Consider the following 20,936-nt stretch of genomic DNA (forward strand, 5'->3'; position numbering starts at 1 on the left):
GTCTGAAATGTCTCTCTGTCTCAAATAATAGCTCTTTAGCCCCCACACTGTAGGAACCCTTTGTGAATACAATGACAGTTGTCTATTTCAGTCATAAAGTCCATCAACTGCAAAGCACTGTGTCTCTTCATTTCTTCTAAGTTGTCACAAGATGATCTCATCCTACTGTGCTTGGATAAATCCGTACTGCCATTAGCGAAGTTGTGACAGGTAAGAGTCTACCCCCTAGGAGACAAGAAAGAAGACAAACCGTTCTCAAAGATTTGCTCAAATATTAGCATTGTTAAAGCTATTTAAAGTCCCTCTCACCTTCGCTATTTCACCTGCCATCCCTGGGACTAGACTCAAATAAGACTCCTGGCTCCACAAGTCCTGAAGCTGTTGTTTAAACACTTGAACATTTCTGCAACAAGTATTACAACAGATACAGTTTCAGTTACACAACTGGGTGTGCGTGGCGGCGGCGGCTCCAAAGAACACACATCTCAGCGAGTGCAGTGAGTAAACATACCCATCAAGAGGAAGGGAGTCAGTTCCAGGACCTCCACGTCTGGAGAACTCCTGCCACCAGTTAGTCAACACTGACTGCACCCAACGAAGACCAACTGTCAGATACCTGGAAGACAACACGGGATCAGTTCACCTAGGTTTTCAAGGATTAAATTGCCATTAAACGTTGTCAGTTGAAAAAATGGTTCATTCATGGTGACACTCACTCCTCATAAGGGCTGGTGAGGACGTTTTTCACCAAAGGAAATAGGTCAACGCAACAGCCGATGGAAATGCTTGACGACTCATCATTAAGGCTGTTGAAGGAAAAATTAGAAGAAAAAGGGTCAAAAGGTCAAATGTTTTTTCAGTTTGAAGTTTTGCTTTTCAAAAGGAAAATAATCAAGTTACCTTTTTGTGATCACTGGAAGAACGTCAACAAACACGGCAGTGTCTTGGACTCTGCGGGGCGAAAGGGATATGTTTTTCTGAAATCAACACTGCGCAAGTAAATTCCCCCCATCACATATTTCAATCGAAGGTTCAGCATCTACCTTAAAAGATATGTTAGCAATTCTCCAACGTTTCTCTGCCACAAGGTCAGAGCTACACTCAGCCTCAGATGTCTTCCTGAGAGCACCTCAGTCATCGTATTGTGATCCTTCGACAACTGAAAAACAACAACGTGGAGAACGGAAATGTGACATATTTCACAGTATTTCAGGTAACTTGCATATGACACAATAACACACCACAGAAACAATAATATACTAGACGTATTGCTTAGATGTACTGTTAAGGTTCACCTCTGTGAAGAAGTCAATGTGTTTTGAACCGGATTCTTCAGTCCTGCTAGGATGATTGACATCTGGTGGATAATCCCAAGGGTCCATGTAGAAGGTCTCCTGTGTATCCTGCCTGCAGGCCTGTTCGTTCTCCTTGGTGGCCACATCAACACACCTGCCCGACACAGACTGCCTCCTCCTCGCCACGGTATGACGGTGGGTCTTCCTCTTACACGACACAACCCGCTTTACCCTCCCAGGGTGGTTGCCATGACGACCTACTGGACATCTTGGAAAACGGGACACAAATTAGCAAGCAAACTGACACAACTGTAAATCTATGATGGATTATATTTTTTTTAAATAGTCTTGCATAATTGCATTTCTGTACTTCAATTAAGCATTCTGTACTTGACAATCGCAGAAAAACTCACCTCTTTTTATTAACGTCTTCCTTTTTCGAGAAATCCACCTACAAGAGAATCATTTATTTAACATTTATACTTATATATAGACCAGCATCCTTTGTAAGGCGTGGTACCAACAACTAGGTTATCAATAAAGCTATTGCATTGCTATTACAATATAGAGTCAACGAGTAGAGAAGAATCTAAACTACCTAACCATGTATGACCCTAACCATGTATAAACCATGTATGACCCTAACCATGTATGATCCGCATTGTACTGAGACACACTTACCTCCTCCTTCCTGGAATGAGAGTAGCACACTCTGTACTGGCTCATTTCCTCCTCAAGATACTCTCCCTCTTCACTATCCTGGTCCTCTGAAGACATCATAAAGAGGTTATCCTGGAAAAAACAACAGACATTTTTGCAATCAATTTACAGCAATATTCCTGTCAAACATGCAGAAAAAGATTGCATGAAATCGATACAGCATAACTAGTTCTAGCCCATGTTCCAACAGATTCGTTTACACATAGCACCTTGAAGGAAATACTTTCAACACACGCTTCAGGGTATTTGTATTGGTGTTGTTAGTGTAAATATACCTTGTGCCAGCTCCACCCTTCACTGCATTTGCTAGTGACAGAACATTGTGAAAGAAAAATTAAATTAAAAAAACCTGCCACCTTATACAATTTACATGTATGCCTTGCTGTGGTACTTGAAAAAAAGAAGGCATTAATGGTTATTAGTTTATTGATTAAATACGGATAAAACAGTCATGATATCATACAGTATAAGAGGAAGGATGCAAACGTTTTTCAATAGGCCCCAAGTGAAGTGACCATTGACCAGTGAAGTGACCAAGACACCATACTGTGTAAGTGACAGGTAAGCTAGGGAACTACATTACCCACAATCCCACGCGGACCTTATTATTGTTTGGAACAATGACGTAGCCAAACAATGTGTCCGCGAACTTCCGTGTGTAAGTATGTCTTATCTATGGGCCGTATTACGTCGAACATTTGCATTTGTAGGTAGCTAACACGTTATTACAGGTCTCGTTAGCGTTATAAGTCAGAACAACTCACCGCTTGGCTGCAACAGCATGCTAGCTAGGACGTATTCGCCCTGAACAGACCACTATTCCTGTTGCAGGGCTCTCTCTCTGTCTCTCCCTTTCTCTCTCTCTGTCTCTCCCTTTCTTTCTTTCTCTCTGTCTCTGTCTCTCCCTTTCTCTCTCTCTCTCTCTCTCTCTCTCTCTCTCTCTCTCTCTCTCTCTCTCTCTCTGTCTCTCCCTTTCTTTCTTTCTCTCTGTCTCTCTCTGTCTCTCTCTCTCTCTCTCTCTGTCTCTCCCTTTCTTTCTCTGTCTCTCTCTCTCCCTTTCTCTCTCTCTCTCTCTCTCCCTTTCTCTCTCTCTTTCTGTCTCTCCCTTTCTTTCTCTTTCTTTCTCTCTCTCTCTCTCTCTCTCTCTCTATGTCTCACCCTTTCTCTTTCTCTCTCTCTGTCTCTCTCTCTCTGTCTCTCCCTTTCTTTCTCTCTCTCTCTCTCTGTCTCTCTCTCTCTCTCTCTCTCTCTCTCTCTCTCTCTCTCTCTCTCTCTCTCTCTCTCTCGAATGTACAGGTGCGATTGACAAGCACAAGAGAAGACATCTCCCAGTCTAATGATTTACTGTTAAGCTTTCAGCTACAAAGTACTCCTTCTAGCAAGCACAGTAGGAGATTGACTGACCTGCAAGCATGAGTTGGAGTTTTTAGATATTTAAATTTTTGCTACGATGGTTTCAATATCCTCACATCCCCATAGTTGAATTAAAACGCCTTAATAAGTTACAACAAGCACCCCAGCCATTGCAGTCAGCTAATTAGCTAACTCAGCTAACTATTACTCAACAATGCACTATTACTAATGGATTGATAATGGACTTGCTGTAAGTGTCATGATCAGTGTAGGCTTTGCTTAAATCATTTATTTATTTTTCCAAAGTTATCTTCTGATAGAGTGAATGCAGTTGCTTTTAAACATAGGACAGAAAACTCAGAAGTATTTGTCCCTTGGTAACCCAAGGTTTATAGTACACGAGTGCACATCAATAATGACATACAACAACATCAGCTGGTTTGATGGACAACCTCCCTTTCCCTGCTGCTCTTGCTGACTTGGCAGTTTGTGGCTGCTGTTTCATCAGTTCGGTTGACTGGTTTAGATTGCCCCATCAACGACAAACAGACAGACTAGTACTGGGTGCGCCATTGTAAAAAATAAAATAATAATCTAAATAACAAAATTGTCAGCTGATCCAGTATTCAGTTACAGAGACAACTTGTTAAAAAAAAGATCAGTAGAGTGTCATTCAAGGGAAGAGTCCAGTGAGTTTACCCTACCTCACCGCTTTAATTTCTACCGTTTAACTCCTTTAATGGTCTCATGTGACTTCTGGATTGAAGGGCTACACAAAGTCATGGGACTTCACGCCTAGTCTATATTGCAGGCTGCACTCTTCCTCTGTGTGATTTCCCCCCGCAGGACTGCAGAGGACCAGAGCTAAGATGGTGTCTCTGGGTGCTGCTGTGACCGTGCTGAGCTTGGCCCCCCTGCTGGGTCTGGGTCTGGGTCTGGGTGTGCCCCCCGTGGGGCTCCAGCCTGAACAGGTGCACATCTCCTATCCAGGTAGGCATGCATGCAAAACCTCTTCTGGAATATTCTATTAGATAATGGGCGCAACGGGCCGGTTTCACAGACAATGCTTAAGCCCTATTCCTGGACGACTAAATAACACTTTCAAGGAAAACATCTTTTTCTCATCGAAGATGCTTTTTTTAGTCCAGGATTAGGCTTAAGCCTTGTCTGTGAAACCGGACCTATATGTTTTTTACTGGTGTAAGATACATTATATTTGAGAGTTTGTGTGATCAACTCCTCTCCTTGGCAGCTGTCGTGCCGAAGGTTTTCTCATCAGCAGTAAGCAACAGTCTGGTCTGAACATCTGTTTATAACCTTGACTATTATTTCACACATAAGCACAGGGACCGTCGGGATTTAGTCTGGTAACCAGACCCTTAAAGGCAATCTCCCCTTCTTATACGAAGGTTAAGGACATGTGGGAGTTATTTAATGATTCTTGGCCTCGGGAGAGAGAATAGATATGTTTCCAATGTTCAGATATGTTTCCAATGTTCAGCTCAGCTCAAGGCTAGGAGTCTGTGGCTTGCCAAAGAAGAGAGATGAAAAAAAAAATGAAAAAAAATAATAAGAAAGAAAGAAACACTGACATGTGAGTTATAAAAAAATACCAGTCTCAGCCATCTGACATAAGTGGGTCAGGGCAGTAAGTATCCAGTAGTCTCTCCGACGGTCCCCCGACTCTGAATAATGGTTCTTTTCTCCCCAGGGGTCGAAGGCTCCACGTTGATCACCTGGACCACCTTCAGTGAGACAGACAGCGTGGTGGAGTACGGCCTGTGGGGGGGGAAGATCTTTGAGCTGACCGCCAAGGGCAACTCTACGCTGTTTGTGGACGGGGGAGCGGAGAAGAGGAAGATGTACATCCACAGAGTCACCGTCACAGGCCTGAAACCGGGCTCTGCCTACGGTAGGTCTACAGGCTACGTGATGTTAGCGACTGAACTAGCTAGCGTTAGCGTATGGACTTTTCCCTATGACATCGAGACGTCACAGAACTCATAAGAGGAGGTGTTTTGTTGTTTTTGTCTATCCCTGTGTTGTACTACAGTGTACCACTGCGGCAGCGATATCGGTTGGAGCGAGGTGTTTGCCTTCACGGCTCTGAAAGACGGCGTCAGCTGGAGCCCCAGGTTCGCCCTCTTCGGGGACATGGGGAACGAGAACCCCCAGTCTCTGGCCCGCCTGCAGAAGGAGACCCAGGTGGGGATGTACGACGCCATCCTGCACATCGGTAAGAGAGGCCATGCAGCCATGCAGACAGCCTTCCATGCAGCCAGCTCTTCCATGCAGCCAGCTCTTCCATGCAGACAGCTCTTCCATGCAGACAGCTCTTCCATGCAGACAGCTCTTCCATGCAGACAGCTCTTCCATGCAGCTAGCTCTTCCATGCAGACAGATCTTCCATGCAGCCAGCTCTTCCATGCAGACAGCTCTTCCATGCAGACAGCTCTTCCATGCAGACAGCTCTTCCATGCAGCTAGCTCTTCCATGCAGACAGATCTTCCATGCAGCCAGCTCTTCCATGCTGCTAGCTCTTCCATGCACACAGCTCCTCCATGCTGCTAGCTTCCCATGCAGCCATGCAGCTAGCTCTTCCATGCAGACAGCTCTTCCATGCAGACAGATCTTCCATGCAGCAAGATCTTCCATGCAGCTAGTTCTTCCATGCAGACAGCTCTCCCATGCAGACAGTTCATCCATGCAGCTAGCTCTTCCATGCAGACAGCTCTTCCATGCAGCTAGCTTTTGCATGTCAAAAAATAACAATAATTCTTCCTTCTTCTAGCACGACAACCGCCAATGGCCCCAGGCCTGAGCATAGATTACTTTTTCCTGCTATGATTGGTGGATAAATTATTCACTTACTTAGTCAAATGTACTTGTTGTAAGTCGCTTTGGACAAAGGCGCCTGCTAAATGCCCAAAATGTAAATGTAATGTCACACTGCAACCATAGTGATTGTATAAAAGTGTGTGATTTGGCGTATGGAATAGAATGAGTTGAGAACTTTCGCCATGCAGCCAGCTCTTCCAGAGAGAGAGCATGTCAGCTGCACCGTATCAGAATGAGATAATCAGAACTGCTTTTATTACATCCCAGTGTACAAGTACACAGGAGTAGCATTATTTGGCTTAGGTTCCTCAACATTGCGATTGCCGCAAGATACAAAATCACAATAATAGAGTAAAGCACAATAAGTAAGTAAGTAAGTACGCTCTATGCAAGTAAGTAACAATAAAGTAATAAAGCGACAAAGTGATGGTTGTCGTACTACAGCGGAACCAGTCGTAGTGCTAAATGCTGTGCAAAGTACGTAGTGATCGAATAAAAGTGTGTGACTTTGCGTGTGCGAATGGAATGGCAGTTGAGAACTTTTCCAAAATATGGAAAGGCCGTTTGAGAATTCCTGCATGATCATGATGGTTATTTTTGTGTTTTCCTCCAGGGGACTTTGCATACGATATGGATGAGGTAAGTCTCGTTTTCTGTCTTTCTCTCTTTTTTTATTGTCATGGCTTTTCAGGTCACGATGGCCCTCAAGCTATAAACCTTGGCCAGAACTTAGTCATAGTAAAATCTTATGGTACCATTTAACAAGTCATATTAAAGTGCACTCACACAGTCATCACAGGCCATCACAAGCCCCCCCCCCCAAAAAAACAACAACTGGATGTCTCACTAGAGCCATAGTGACAGATGAGATTCAATTACTCCACGGTCGCTTCCCCCCTGGCTCCCCTTCACTTAGAATCAGCAGATCTAAAGGACCTCAGCTGTGCCCTAGACACACTGCTTAATGAGCGGCGTTGCTGTGAAATGCCTTAATCCTAGCGCTGAAAGACCGGAATTAGCATCGTATATCCAGCCACGTACCCCATAAAAGAATGCTCTGTTACCAAGAGACCACTGATACGGAGGAAGGGCAATGTTTTCTTCGAGTCTCACAGCGGCGGTAACATGTGTGAATCGACTCACTCAATGACATGGCGTCATGCGCCAAAGTCATTCCCCCAGAAATGCGATTTCAATCTTAGGCAGTGTTATACCGTTCATGCTCAAAATATGGAGACAGATTCCGGACTTCATGAGCAGACAACCGCAAGAAATTAATCGTCAACGGTTCCTGCAGCGCTTTTAGTGCTTTTAGTTGGAATTTCAAACTGTCTCGTGGCTTTTGTCGATATTACGGCGGGACTGTAAATAGAAAAACAGTCAGAAATAGAAACGGCAAAAAAAAAAAAAAGCCTCATTCACGACTAGATGGCAACAACTAAAACAGAGGGACAGCCATTAACCGCAGTGTGTTTCTAAGCTCCATTGCCACCATTAGAATATTTGAAAATGAATAGTTCTGGTTTCATTGGGGTTTGTTTGCTATGCAGATAGAACATTCCTGAAGCTGTCTGGAAAACTGTCTTACAGGAATTGTGCAACAAAAACGTGGCTTTAGATCAATGGAGTGGAAAGGGGGGGGGGAAAGCTCCTTTCGCCCCTGTCAGCAGTTTGAAGCCGAAGCTTATGTTATATAGTATTTGGCTTTTCATTAGCTTGTGATTATTGTATGCTGCTGTGTTTGAGTGGTGCAACCAACTGTTTCAGGACAACGCCAGGATCGGAGATGAGTTCATGAGGCAGATCCAGTCCATCGCCGCCTACGTGCCTTACATGACCTGCCCTGGGAACCATGAGAACGCATAGTGAGTAGAACCATGTCACCCATAAACAACCTCTCTCTCTCACTCTCTCACTCTCTTAGTGAGTAGAACCATGTCACCCATAAACGACCTCTCTCTCACTCTCTCACTCTCTTAGTGAGTAGAACCATGTCACCCATAAACAACCTCTCACTCACTCTCTCACTCTCTTAGTGAGTAGTGTTGTGGATTAATTAATGAGACTCAAAAGGAACTTGCTTTAAATCTAGGTATAGTATTTATTGAAGAAAATGATCTTACAGCTCGAGCGGACAGTCAACTTCTCAATGGCCCAATCTAAAAGTTATTGATCCCGTCACACACCGAGAACCGGGCTGAAAGCGGATGTCTCCCCGTCACTCAGCAGATGTTTGCTGTGAGGTTTGAGGAGCCGTTCAGGAGAACAGGGTAGCGAGCCTCACCGCTCTGGAACCGGGTCAAGGTAGTGCTATTGGGATCCCACTGCTGTCACCAACTGTTGTGGATTAATTAATGAGACTCAAAATAGGAACTTGCTTTAAATCTAGGTATAGTATTTATTGAAGAAAATGATCTTACAGCTCGAGCGGACAGTCAACTTCTCAATGGGAAGATAAAAAGACTGACAACAAACTCTCACATAGTACAATTGATATACATTTACATTTACATTTTTGGCATTTAGCAGACGCCTTATTCCAAAGCGACTTACGATCAATACATTTGAATACTAAGCATGTGAATCATCAATCCACCATTCGTTGCAGGAAGAGTAATCTAGCTCGGGCCCGGGGCCATTGATAGAAGGAAAAACCTTCTCCCTATCACCTTCTTCTAAAACCTTTTTTTTTTTTTACTGGAGAAACTGAGAAACAGTACAAGGGGGGCAATAGACGTTCTTAGGGACACAGTAGAGGGGAAAGCGGGTGTCTTTAGGAGACGTAGTGGTGAGGGACAGAAGATGTCTCAGGAGGAGCAGTTAAGATGTAACCTGAAGAGATGGGTCTTCAGTCTACGACGGAAGATGGGTAGTGACTCTGCCGTTCTGACAGCCGTGGGGAGCTCATTCCACCAGCGGGGAGCCAGACTGCTGTGTAGAGGAGGTGGGGCCAGTCGGCCAGCCGAGGTGGAGGAGCGGAGTGAGCGGGCAGGGGTTTGGGGGGTTACCATTTCCTTCAGGTAGGCAGGGGCTGTCCCTTTAGCTGCCTGGTATGCAAGCACCAGGGTCTTGAATCTGATGCGAGCTGCTATCGGGAGCCAGTGCAGGGTGCGAAGGAGAGGGGTGACATGAGAGTATTTGGGGAGGTTGAATACCAGCCGGGCAGCAGCATTCTGGATGAGCTGCAGAGGTCTAATGGCTGAGGCGGGGAGCCCAGCCAGGAGTACATTGCAGTAATCCAGGCGGGAGATGACCAGTGCCTCGGTCAAGAGTTGCGCTGCCTCTCTGGTAAGGAATGGTCGTATCCTTCTGATGTTGTAGAGGAAGAATCTGCAGGAGCGAGCCGTTGCTGCAATGTTCTCCGCACAGGATAGTCGGTTGTCCTGGATCACTCCAAGGTTCTTGGCTGTCAGGGAGGGGGTTACAGTAGAGTTCTCCACTGTGATAGAGAAGTCTTGGAGAGGGCAGGCTTTCCCGGGGATGAAGAGGAGCTCGTCTTGTTAAGATTGAGCTTGAGATGGTGGTCAGCCATCCAAGTTGAAATGTCAGCGAGACATGCAGAGATACGGGTTGCCACGTGTACATCAGACGGGGGGAAGGACAGGAAGAGTTGAGTGTCGTCTGCGTAGCTGTGGTAGGAGAGCCCATGTGAAGAGATTACCGAGCCAAGAGACTTGGTGTAGAGAGAGAAAAGTAGGGGCCCTAGGGCAGAACCCTGGGGTACTCCAGTGGAGAGGGTTCGTGGAGAAGACAGCGATTCTCTCCAGGTCACCTGGTAGGAGCGGCCCGCCAGGTAGGAAGAAAACCAGGAGTGTGCGGTGCCAGAGATGCCCAGTTCTGAGAGGATGGAGAGAAGGATCTGGTGATTGACTGTGTCGAAGGCAGCAGACAGGTCAAGGAGAATGAGAACAGAGGAGAGGGAGGAAGCTTGAGCAGAGTGGAGGGCTTTCGTGACAGCAAGGAGCGCAGTCTCAGTGGAGTGCCCAGCCTTGAAGCCGGATTGGTGGGGGTCTAAGTGTCTGATATAATGTCAACATAGTCATAACATTGATAACAAGTCTGAGAACAGGGAGTAAGTTCCCGTGGGACAGACAGCAAGTCCTAAACACAAGGCCCAAACAGCTCTGTGTTCACAAACAGGACAGTCAGACCCACTACAATCCCACAGGAACTCCTCATGGAAACATACTGTCACATTCTGTATGAAAATGAATACCACAGGAATACATATAATGTTAAAACATTCATAAGATGAAAAATCCATTACAGTAGAACCATGTCACCCGTAAATAACCTCTCTCTCACTCTCTCACTCTCTTAGTGAGTAGAACCATGTCACCCATAAACAACCTCTCTCTCACTCTCTTAGTGAGTAGAACCATGTCACCCTCGAAACAACTGACCTCTCTCTCTCACACTCTCTCACTCACTCACTCATTCACTCACTCACTCACTCACTCTCTCACATACTCACTCACTCGCTTTCTGTCACACCCACCCACTCACTCACTCTCTCACACTCACTCACTCACTCACTCACTCATTCACTCTCACTCACTCACTCTCACCCACTCACTCACTCACTCTCCCATTCTCTCACTCTCACTCACTCTCACTCACTCACTCACACACTCATTTACATTTACATTTTTGGCATTTAGCAGGCGCCTTATGCCAAAGCGACTTGCAACAAATACATTTGACTAAGTGAATCATCTATCCACCAGTCATAGCAGGAAAAAGTCATCTTCACTCACTCACTCACTCACTCACTCACATACACGCACACACACACACACACACACACACACACACACACACACACACACACACACACACACACACACACATTAGTCTTTGCGTAAACAGTGAGTAAACGTGGAAGCCATCTTCCTCCCTATTAGCGAATGTTTTCATTTTCGTCCCGCATTGTTCACTGCATTCCTCCCAGCTTTCAGTCTAATCAATGCTATCATTAAATGTTCTGGGCAGAGAACACAAGAGGACATGTTGTATTCCATGGTTAGAGTGACAGCCAGACCCCCCTGACACAGCACACACAGTCGGCTAGCCGCCACGCTGAGAGGCTGGGAGAAGAGACCGAGAAAAACATCGGTCTGGTCACAGCGGAACAACCGCAGCTTTTCCACTGTAGAAAACACTTTGGTCAACCCTACCCCCACTCTACCACTGGGGAGAGATGGGAGCTATTTTCGTTTCTGGAAGTCTGGAGTGGTTCAAGAACCACCCACGTGTAAACAAGTAAACCGTTTCCCAAGATAAACAGATCGAACTGGTGGAGCTGCAGATCAGCTGTAAAGCCGTATGAACGGAAACTATGACTTTCCTCTGTGGGATGCTGTTTCTGTTTGTTTACCGCACGCATGGATGAGTCAGTGGTGACAAAGTCAACCGGGATGTAACCTTGTTGAGATACCAGGCTTTTCTGTTCTGCGAGAACAACGTGATGATCAGTTGGTATGGCAACGTGAGACTTGACTGGGATGTGGAGCTATTTCTGTGTAGTTCAGGGACAGAGCAGGGGACTGTACTGATAAAGCTGTCGCGAGGCGTTTGTCAAACAACCTCTCTGTCACGGGCGGCGGTAGCCTAGAGCAGCGGTTCCCAACCTTTTTGGACTCAAGGCCCACTTAAAAATCTCAAAAGTATTTGCGGCCCACACAGGCATCTTACGCACGCCTACAATTTTGGGGGGGTGTCTCGTCATTATGAGTGACTCTCTGACTCTATGACTCTCTATGAGTTCCTATCTATCGGTATCACAATGATGATGCATTTTTGAATGTTTTAAGAAGAAAATACAGTACCATGATTTTTAAATTTATTATTCAAACGTTTTTGTAAAAAAAACGTAAAAAAAAAACGCCCATGATTTGGCAGCCCACTTACAGTACCCACATAGGCCCATAGGTTGGGAATCGCTGGCCTAGACTAGAGGTTAGAGAGGGCAGCTAGCAATCAGAAGGTCGCTGGTTCGATCCCCGCCTCAGGAGGGAGCTGCATGTGAGCTGGTGACTGGAGGGTTGCTGGCATCATATCTAAGGTATCCTACCGCTGCCGTTGAGCCCTTGAGCAAGGCATTTCACCCCTAATTCCTCCAGGGGTGCTGACTATGGCTGCCCCTGTGCCCAGAGCAAAAAATACATTTTGTTGTACTCTGCAACGATAAAAAGGTTGAATCTAATCTAATCTAGTCATCATATTCAACCCAGAAATGTGTTCATATTGTCCTCTATAGGGCTTGTTCCCCCCCCCCCCCCATAGGTATTGGAGTCAGTTTCAGGGTGTTAACATTGATCCTGGAGGTGGTGCTGAAGCTATCAGCTTAGTCAGAGATCAGCAGACCTTAACAGGCTCAGGCCGTATCAGACGTGTCATACCATGAGGATCAGCTGCCCCATCTGTCGGGATCTGTGTGTGTGTGTGTGTGTGTGTGTGTGTGTGTATATACATGTGTGAGAGACAGTGTGTGTGTGCATGTGTGAGTGAGGTAGAGTGTGTGTGTGTGTGTGTTTGTGTGCGTGTGTCAGAGAGAGAGAGTGTGTGTGTGTGCTCGTGTGTGCATGTGTGTGTGCGCATGTGTGTATGTGTATGTGTGCGAGTGTGTGTGTGTGTGTGTATGCGTGCGTGCGTGCATGCGTGTGTGCGTGCGCGTGTGTGTGCGTCTGCGTGCGTGAGACAGAGTGAGAGGTGTCAAATATGAAGCTGTCTGATCACACAGAGAAACGTGTGTGTGTCTCTTGTCTCCACAGGCCTGTTATGTAACGCGCCCAGCGCCTGGGCTCCATTAGGGAGCTGCTAACAGTAGTCTGTTTACGTTGGCCGCAGACAGCCTGATATCAAAAACCCGCTCTCTCTCTTCTGCATTACAGTACAGACCGTGACCCAAAGTCTACCCACCCACCCACCCGCTCCTCTCTACCTCTGTGTTTTGGTTCTACGGAACTCTCCAGAAACAACGTTCTCTCTCTCAGCAGCAAACAGCAGCAGCAGTCTTCTGCGTTTTCCTTTTCCAACCTCAGAAACCCGTCTTGAGTAAAAAAGAAACTAGAAATTGAAAGTAGCTGGACCACAGGACTCGTCAGCATTCCACCAGCATGAGTCCTGCGTGTCCACATAGAAGACGTGCTAAGATGCTAAGATGCTAAGTCCCCCCCCATCAAGACCGCCTTTGTTCTCCCCTCACAATGTATAGATCAGTGGCCTGTCTGAGGGTGACGAGGAACTGACCAGTTGCCATTTGAAACAATGAGCTGTGTAACGTGACTATGTTGATTTCATTCATATTCATGCTTCCTGTGCTGGCAGAAAACAACAGTTCCTTTAACCGCCGGGATGAAGTGGGCATCTTGTGGTAAAGAGTCATCCGTCGCAGTGATTGTTTCGGTTGTGTGGTTAATGAAGAATTTTTTATCGGGGGTGAGGGGTGGGGGGGAAGGGGGGGTGCTGTTGAGTGTCTTTAAGAATCACCTCGTCCACATCGCCTCTGACAAGGCTAAAGTCGGAATATCTCGGCTCCGATTCGTATCTTGATGGTAGTTTCTTGGAAAAGAAAACACACAGGGGAAAAAAGAGGACTATCTAGAGTTACACAGAACGATTGGTAATAATGTAAACGAATGAAACAAGTAAGTATACCGCATCGTATTGAGTTCATCAGATTTTCCACTGAACAAGAGGAGAAAAAAAAACGTTGTTTATAATAAAAAATAATTACAGGGGGGGGCTGTTCGCTCTGTTATTTTTCAGGTTTAATCGTTTCCCTTTAGCCATACAGGTATATATATATATATATATACATCAGCCTCAAGTTTTCCTAGACAAGAGTTTATATACCATGAGCTTAATAAAAGTATGTTTACGAGTCCTCTTCCATCTCCTCTATCCAGGGCCTCCTTAAACCTAAAAGCCTTATGAATAAGAGGTGTCCTGGTTCGTAACAGCAACAGCAACTCTGGCGGTTTTGTGTTCAACTGTCAGCTTAATGCCTGCTGGTTCCCTGCCTAACCACAAGATGGCGGTAGGGACCTGTTGTCTGGCTGCTTGGCTCCGGGCCGCGCTCCTCGTACCTGGGGCTCAGCTGAGGAGCCTGGGAGGCTTTCTCCTCCTCTGTCTGTCTGCAGAGCTCGGCTCCTAGCATCTACTCCCTGAGGCTCTCTTTCTTACACGCGAACGTAAGAAATAGGAGGATGTGTGAGATTGAATGAGAATCTATAGATGATGTGACTTGCATGATTTTGGGGGGGGGGGGGGGGGGGGGGGTTTGCTTCTTTGGATTGTCAGGACCTTTTTTTAACTAGGCTACCTTGGCGTTCGGTTCATCTAGATATCAGTTCACGTGGAATACCTCACCCCCCCCCCTCCCCCCACCCCCCAAAAATAATGATTGTATTTCAGGGGGCTGTATTTGCGGTAACATGTGTTTCATGCTTCAGAAACTGAGATGGAGAGCTTTTAGTTTTGTTTTGGGCACTTGGAGGGACCCAGGCTCTGTCCTTCCCCTCTGTAGCTAACGGGCAGTAGTAGCTGTGCAACGTGACCGATCGTTATCACCGCCTCGGCCTTGTAATCCTGACCCCGAGCGCACCAGAGAGAGTCCAGAAATGCTCTTATTAACTCCAGACCTGTCCAACTCGCAGAATATGTGTCTTGACCTTTTCGCCTGTCCTTTTAACCTTTGACCCCATCCGTCTCTGGTTACCCCCAACCCCTCCATTAACCCAGTTACTTCACCTCCAGCGCCCTTCGTCCACTCTGGGTTTCTAGGCCGATGTGTCCCCTGTCCCCTGCCCCCCCCCCATCTCATCACCACATACCTCCTCACTGGAACGAAAATGGGCTCCCAGTTTTATTGGCGAAATAAAAGCTGATGAACCTATAAAAAGACAGCTGCCTTTAGGGGGACTGCTTTCCTAGAAAGGCTTTTCCTTTCTTGCATGCTGTGTGTCAACACCGTTTTTGTCCAGTTGAAATATTTAGAGACTGGCAGAGTAGCAGCACGTGTTTGGCTGGGTCTGGAGAGCAGGTCTGGGGCCTGCCGCGCTTTTACGACCCAGGTCTGGGGTCTGGGGTTTTGGGTTTGGACCGTTCTTCATGACGGGAACCTGGTCTGTCTCTCTGTCTGTCTCTCTGTCTGTCTGTCTGTCTGTCTGTCTGTGTGTGTGTATGTGTGTGTGTGTGGGGGGGGAGGGGGTTTGGGTTAGGATTCTTCTTCATTACGGGAACCTGGTCGGTCTATATCGGTCTGTCTGTGTCTGTCTGTCTGTCTATCTGTCTGTCTGTCTGTCTGTGTCTATCTGTCTGCCTGTCTGCCTGTCTGTCTGTGTTTGTCTGTGTGTGCGTGCGTGTGTGTGTGTTTATGTTTATGTTTATGTTGATACATGACGGGTGGTGGCGGTAGGTAAGTATATAACCCCTCAAACAAAGTTCGGAAACGCTTTTTTTGTTGATTATTCCTCCCCTTTAATAATACCAATTGGTATTGTATTTTATATCGTTGGAAAGCCTGATTGGTCACCTTTAAAATGAGGTACAACTTGTAAGGGTCATACATTCATGGAATGAGTAACACAGCTAAACGTGTGGGTAGCGGCCCAAACATTTTTGCCAAAATCCCCTGCAATATTCTTCTGTTGGTATTCACTCTCGTTTTGAGCTTCAAGTGCTGGCAGGTGTATGTCAGTCACAGGTGTGTGACTGGCACCTGAATGGCACCTAATTGACAGGAATGATATTCTGGGGCCAGTGGCGATCCCATATCTCCAGAATCTGGGACCTAACTCCATCCTCCATGATGACAACGCTCGCCCCCACAGAGCCAGGATCATCACAGAGCACCTCCAGTATTTGGGAGTGGAGAGGGTGGAATGGCCTGCCGTGAGTCCAGACCTCAACCCAATTGAACACTTGTGGGATCAGCTTGGGCGTGCTGTACGTGCCAGAGTGACCAACGCAACCATGTTGGCTGACTTGCGGCAAATCCTAGTTGAGGAATGGGATGCCGTCCCACAGCAGTGTGTGACCAGGCTCGTGACCAGCATGAGGAGGAGGTGCCAAGCTGTTGTGACTGTGTATGGATCTTCCACACACTACTGAGGTCCCTGACAATGTAAAATTAATAAAGTGTAAAAATGGCCAATATGTGTTGTTTTTTCCTTATTACTGTGGGAGAGCGCAATCATCCAATCCACCAAGCAACTCAAAACAAGAGCGAATACCAACAGAAGAATATAGGGGATTTTGGCAAATATTTTTGGGGCGCTACCCACACGTTTAGCTGTGTTGCTCATTCCACGAATGCATGATCCTTACAAGTTGTACCTCGTTGTAAAGGTAACTAATCAGGCTTTCCAACGATATAAAATACAATATCCTGTTTCAAGCAGATGCTTTACTGCGTCGATCACCGTGGTGTGATAGGCGTCTCCATGATGTATGTGGCGGGGCGGCTGTGGCTCAGGAGGTAGAGCCGACGGCTTCTAGCGATCACAAGGTCTGGGGTTTTCGACGGTTCGATCCCTGGTTGGACACGTGCCGAGGTGTCCTCGGACAAAACACTTGAACTCATGACCTTCCGCTCACCGGTCCAACTCACTCATCTCCTTAAACCACCCCCACACCCCTGGACTGACAGGCGTCTCTGTAATGTATGTGTGACTCTGGAATTGTGAATTGCGGTAGACGGTTAGACAGAGTGATAACAACAATAGGAATTCTGGCAACATCGGCCAGTAGTTAAACCAAAATAGCAGGTTCGTTCTATGCAGTATAGAATGGGTTAGGGTTAGGGTTAGGGTACGAACGTACAGAAGTTCCCATACATCCCGACTATCCTCTCTGTAGTCTAAGATTAGGTTTGTTTACGAGCTCTTAGCAGACGGGACCACAAAATGATAGAGAGCCAACCGTCTCTGTCGTGATTTATCGGAGCCGTGATATCCCAGGCACGTAGATTGCACAGTTCATGCATCTCATTAGCTTCACCCCCCCCCCCCCCCCCCCTCTCTCTGTTTCCACAGCAACTTCTCCAACTACAAGAGCCGCTTCAGCATGCCTGGGCAGACAGAGAGTCTGTGGTACAGGTAAGACTAACAATCATATAATCATATTTATACAACAGTTAGTTCCAGACAAGTCATTTGATTGGACAAGAGGCATTCCATGAGTGCTGATACACAGTATAACAGCACTGGGACTTTTAACTATATGTATCACTCCGCCGCACAGGTGTTCTATTAAATGACTGTTAATTAGACTACATGTTTGTGTTCAGGTTACTAGGCAACAGTCCAGTTGAAGTTCAGTTGCGGAACTATTTTTTGTTGGCGGAGCCAAAATAAATTATTAAATAAACAAACAAATCATAATCTGTTGTCGCTTATTACTGTTAACTAATAAATGGCACTGTAGAACTGTTGTATAAAAGCAATATCACACTCGAGGTCCTGCTGTTGTACTGAATATCATCACGGCTGTGATTCGGTCGTAGGTACGAGGCCGCAGGCCTACAGCACTCCCTCTCGTGTGATATTGCTTAAATATGTGCCTGAAAAGCTGACGGTTATATCCAAAGCGACTTACGTTGCAGTGAGCACATACTTTTCCGTATGTAGGGTCCCGGCGGGAATCGAACCCCCAACCTAAGCGTCGTTAGCGCCACGCTCTACCGACGGAGCCACAGAGGACCACTGACCATAGCCTGACCGTGGTCTCTGACGGAAATGTAGCACTTAACTCATTTAGTGCCGAGGGTTGAATAAACTCACCCAGATCAACATTCTAGAGTGCTGACTTCATTAAGTAAAATAAAATGAAAATCATAAATGACGATGCTTCGTTTCGTAGCCAATCAAAGTATTGTCGCTAGGTTTAACACCACATAAAACACTTTATGGCACTCTAGGTGGTGAGTGTTTCCGAAAACCTTTTGGCAGTTCGTGGGTTAATGCAGTGGTTTGCAAGCAGGGACAGCGCGCAAGAGTTCCTTATTTTTCTACTAAGAGGTCAGACAGCCAGACACAGACTCAGTCTATTCATCACGTGCAGGTCTAACCTCCCCCTGTACTTCATTAGTCATTAATGAGCTAAGTCTGAAACCCATCTCCCTATAGAATCCTCTCTTGAGTAAAGCGGCCTGTACAAAGGAGCCATACATCAGACTGGTGGCAGGCTCATAACACACACACACACACACACACACACACACACACACACACACACACACACACACACTCACGCAGCCCAGTCTCCCAGTCAGTAAGATAATACCCTGGAAGACCACAGACCTGCAGGCCACTCCTTCAGCTCCCTCAACCCCCAGACTGGAGCAGGCCGGTGGGATGAGGAGGGCCCCCTCCACCACGTGCATGATGCAGGACTGGGGGACTGGTGATGGGGGATGTCTGAGCACGAGGAGATGGAGATGGAGGACGCCTGGTTCCAAAACAGAATAGGGGTTCCAAGTGTCCTGGGGTGGTCCAGTGGTCTAGCACCATGGTCTAACAGTGCACACATATGCCCATGTCGGCATGGGTACGAATCCGGCCCATGCCCTGCTGACATGCCCTCTCTCCCTTCTTCTCCTTACTTTCTTGCCTGTCTTCACTATGTCTGTCCAATAAAATGAAAAATATGAGTGGGACTGCCCCCCCAAAAAAAGAAGAAAAAAAAAGAATAGGGGTTCCGAGACCCCTCCACCCTAACCTAGGACACCACACTGACTAGCTGACACATCTGTGCATAGTGTAACCATCCATCCATCTCCTGTATATACCTCTAACTACCGTCTAATCTAGTCTAGGGGCCTTTCCCCACTGTGATCCAGAGGCCAGTCCTTGATCCACTCTGCAAGCTGCAATTACAGGATCACTGCTTCCCCACATCCCTTCCACACAAGAAAACAAGAAAGCAATCAATCAGTAAATAATACATAATAAGATATGCCGTTTCGCTGACGCTTTTATCCAAAGCGAGTTTCATAGCAATGAGTGCCGTACATTTCAGTGTATGGTCCCAGCGGTCGCTCTCTCTGAAAGCTGCAATTACAGGATTAACGTTTCCCACATCCCTCCCACACACAAAAACAAAAAAGCAATCAAACAGTAAATTACTTAGAGATGAGTTAGTTAATGACTGGGAGATTAATTAGTTAATGACTTAGAGATTAATTAGTTAATGACTTAGAGATGAGCTAGTTAATGACTTAGACATGAGCTAGTTAATGCCTGAGAAATGGTGCTGTACAAACAACTTGCGTCATTGGGTCGGGCATCGAATCAAGAACTCAATGACATTCGCTAGGATTCTGCATTATGGCAGTTTTTAAAGAGCAAATCCACACACTGCCTTCTGCCAAAAGTTATTTTGGGACAGGTCTTTGAGAAATGACAGATGAAGTCTGTGCTTGTCGTTGAACCGAAGAATGTCTTTGGCAGTTAGATCTTTGTGAGAAAAGGACGGATGAAGTCTGTTTGTCGGTTGAAATTATGCGTGTTTTCTTTTGTTGGTCAAGACGAGTCGTGCTCTGTTCTCTGTCCCCAGCTGGGACATTGGGCCAGTCCATGTCATCTCTATCTCCACCGAGATCTACTTCTATCTGGAGTACGGCGTGGATCTCATCTTCCAGCAGTACGAATGGCTGAAGAAAGACCTGGAGGTATTCACTAGGCCTACTGGACTTCATTCACTTCATTCGCTGTACTCTAATGTACACTGTACGCTGTACTCTAATGTACACTGTACGCTGTACTCTAATGTACACTGTACGCTGTACTCTAATGTACGCTGTACACTGTACTCTAAACACTATTAGAGCCACTTTTTGTGTCTGTGATCACCTGAATTAGAAAACACACACACACACACACACACAGAGACACACTCACACACACACACTCGCTCACTCACTCACTCACTCACTCACTCACTCATTCACACACTCACTCTCTCTCTCTCTCTCTTTCTTATTTGTCTTGTTCTCTTGTTTCCCGTTGTTCCTACAGGAGGCTAGCAAGCCAGAGAACCGAGCGCTGCGTCCCTGGATCATCACCATGGGACACCGGCCCATGTATTGCTCCAACAGCGACAATGACGACTGTACTAAGTTTAACAGCTTTGTACGCATTATTATTAATTATTATTATTATTATTATTATTATTGTTAGGAGTATGATTATTATTATTATATATGTTTTTAGGGCATTTCTGCTTTGGGATAGAGAACGTAGAGATTGACAGGAAGGACGGGTGAGAGAGAGGAGGATAGAGACAGTAGAGACTGACAGGAAGGATGGGTGAGAGAGAGGAGGATAGAGATAGTAGAGACTGACAGGAAGGACGGGTGAGAAAGAGGAGGATAGAGACAGTAGAGATTGACAGGAAGGATGGGTGAGAGAGAGGAGGATAGAGACAGTAGAGACTGACAGGGAGGATGGGTGAGAGAGAGAGGAGGATAGAGACAGTAGAGACTGACAGGAAGGATGGGTGAGAGAGAGGAGGATAGAGACAGTAGAGACTGACAGGAAGGATGGGTGAGAGAGAGGAGGATAGAGACAGTAGAGACTGACAGGAAGGATGGGTGAGAGAGAGAGGAGGATAGAGACAGTAGAGACTGACAGGAAGGATGGGTGAGAGAGAGAGGAGGATAGAGACTGTAGAGACTGACAGGAAGGATGGGTGAGAGAGAGAGGAGGATAGAGACAGTAGAGACTG

At 46.3% G+C, this 20,936-nt stretch overlaps 2 protein-coding genes across 3 annotated transcripts in view; one reads left to right on the top strand and one right to left on the bottom strand.

Annotated features, from left to right (window-relative positions):
• Nucleotides 1-432: 432 nt before the first annotated feature.
• On the bottom strand, nucleotides 433-2,072 carry LOC308175731 (KATNB1-like protein 1; the record flags this gene model as incomplete). Its single annotated transcript, XM_080550279.1, has 7 exons — nucleotides 433-616; nucleotides 717-806; nucleotides 901-951; nucleotides 1,044-1,159; nucleotides 1,296-1,563; nucleotides 1,709-1,746; nucleotides 1,977-2,072. 7 exons carry the CDS (start codon nucleotides 2,070-2,072, stop codon nucleotides 433-435), a joined length of 843 nt encoding a protein of 280 aa, XP_080406405.1.
• A 585-nt stretch (nucleotides 2,073-2,657) lies between these two features.
• Nucleotides 2,658-20,936, top strand: part of acp7 (acid phosphatase 7, tartrate resistant (putative)) — a 24,727-nt gene continuing 6,448 nt past the window's right edge. The window contains exons 1-9 of one of the 2 annotated variants that reach the window (XM_080550320.1): nucleotides 2,658-2,673; nucleotides 4,215-4,358; nucleotides 5,080-5,280; nucleotides 5,422-5,604; nucleotides 6,820-6,845; nucleotides 7,974-8,071; nucleotides 17,246-17,308; nucleotides 19,767-19,881; nucleotides 20,228-20,341. In XM_080550320.1, the coding sequence (XP_080406446.1) occupies nucleotides 4,238-4,358; nucleotides 5,080-5,280; nucleotides 5,422-5,604; nucleotides 6,820-6,845; nucleotides 7,974-8,071; nucleotides 17,246-17,308; nucleotides 19,767-19,881; nucleotides 20,228-20,341 (921 nt within the window). In that variant the 5' untranslated portion in view covers nucleotides 2,658-2,673; nucleotides 4,215-4,237. Of the gene's footprint in view, nucleotides 2,674-3,756; nucleotides 4,359-5,079; nucleotides 5,281-5,421; nucleotides 5,605-6,819; nucleotides 6,846-7,973; nucleotides 8,072-17,245; nucleotides 17,309-19,766; nucleotides 19,882-20,227; nucleotides 20,342-20,936 lie in introns of those variants that run through there. The other variant, XM_080550321.1, reaches the window with a different exon arrangement.

Source organism: Nansenia antarctica, assembly GCF_963989245.1.
Source record: "Nansenia antarctica genome assembly, chromosome: 1".
NCBI lineage: Eukaryota > Metazoa > Chordata > Actinopteri > Argentiniformes > Microstomatidae > Nansenia > Nansenia antarctica.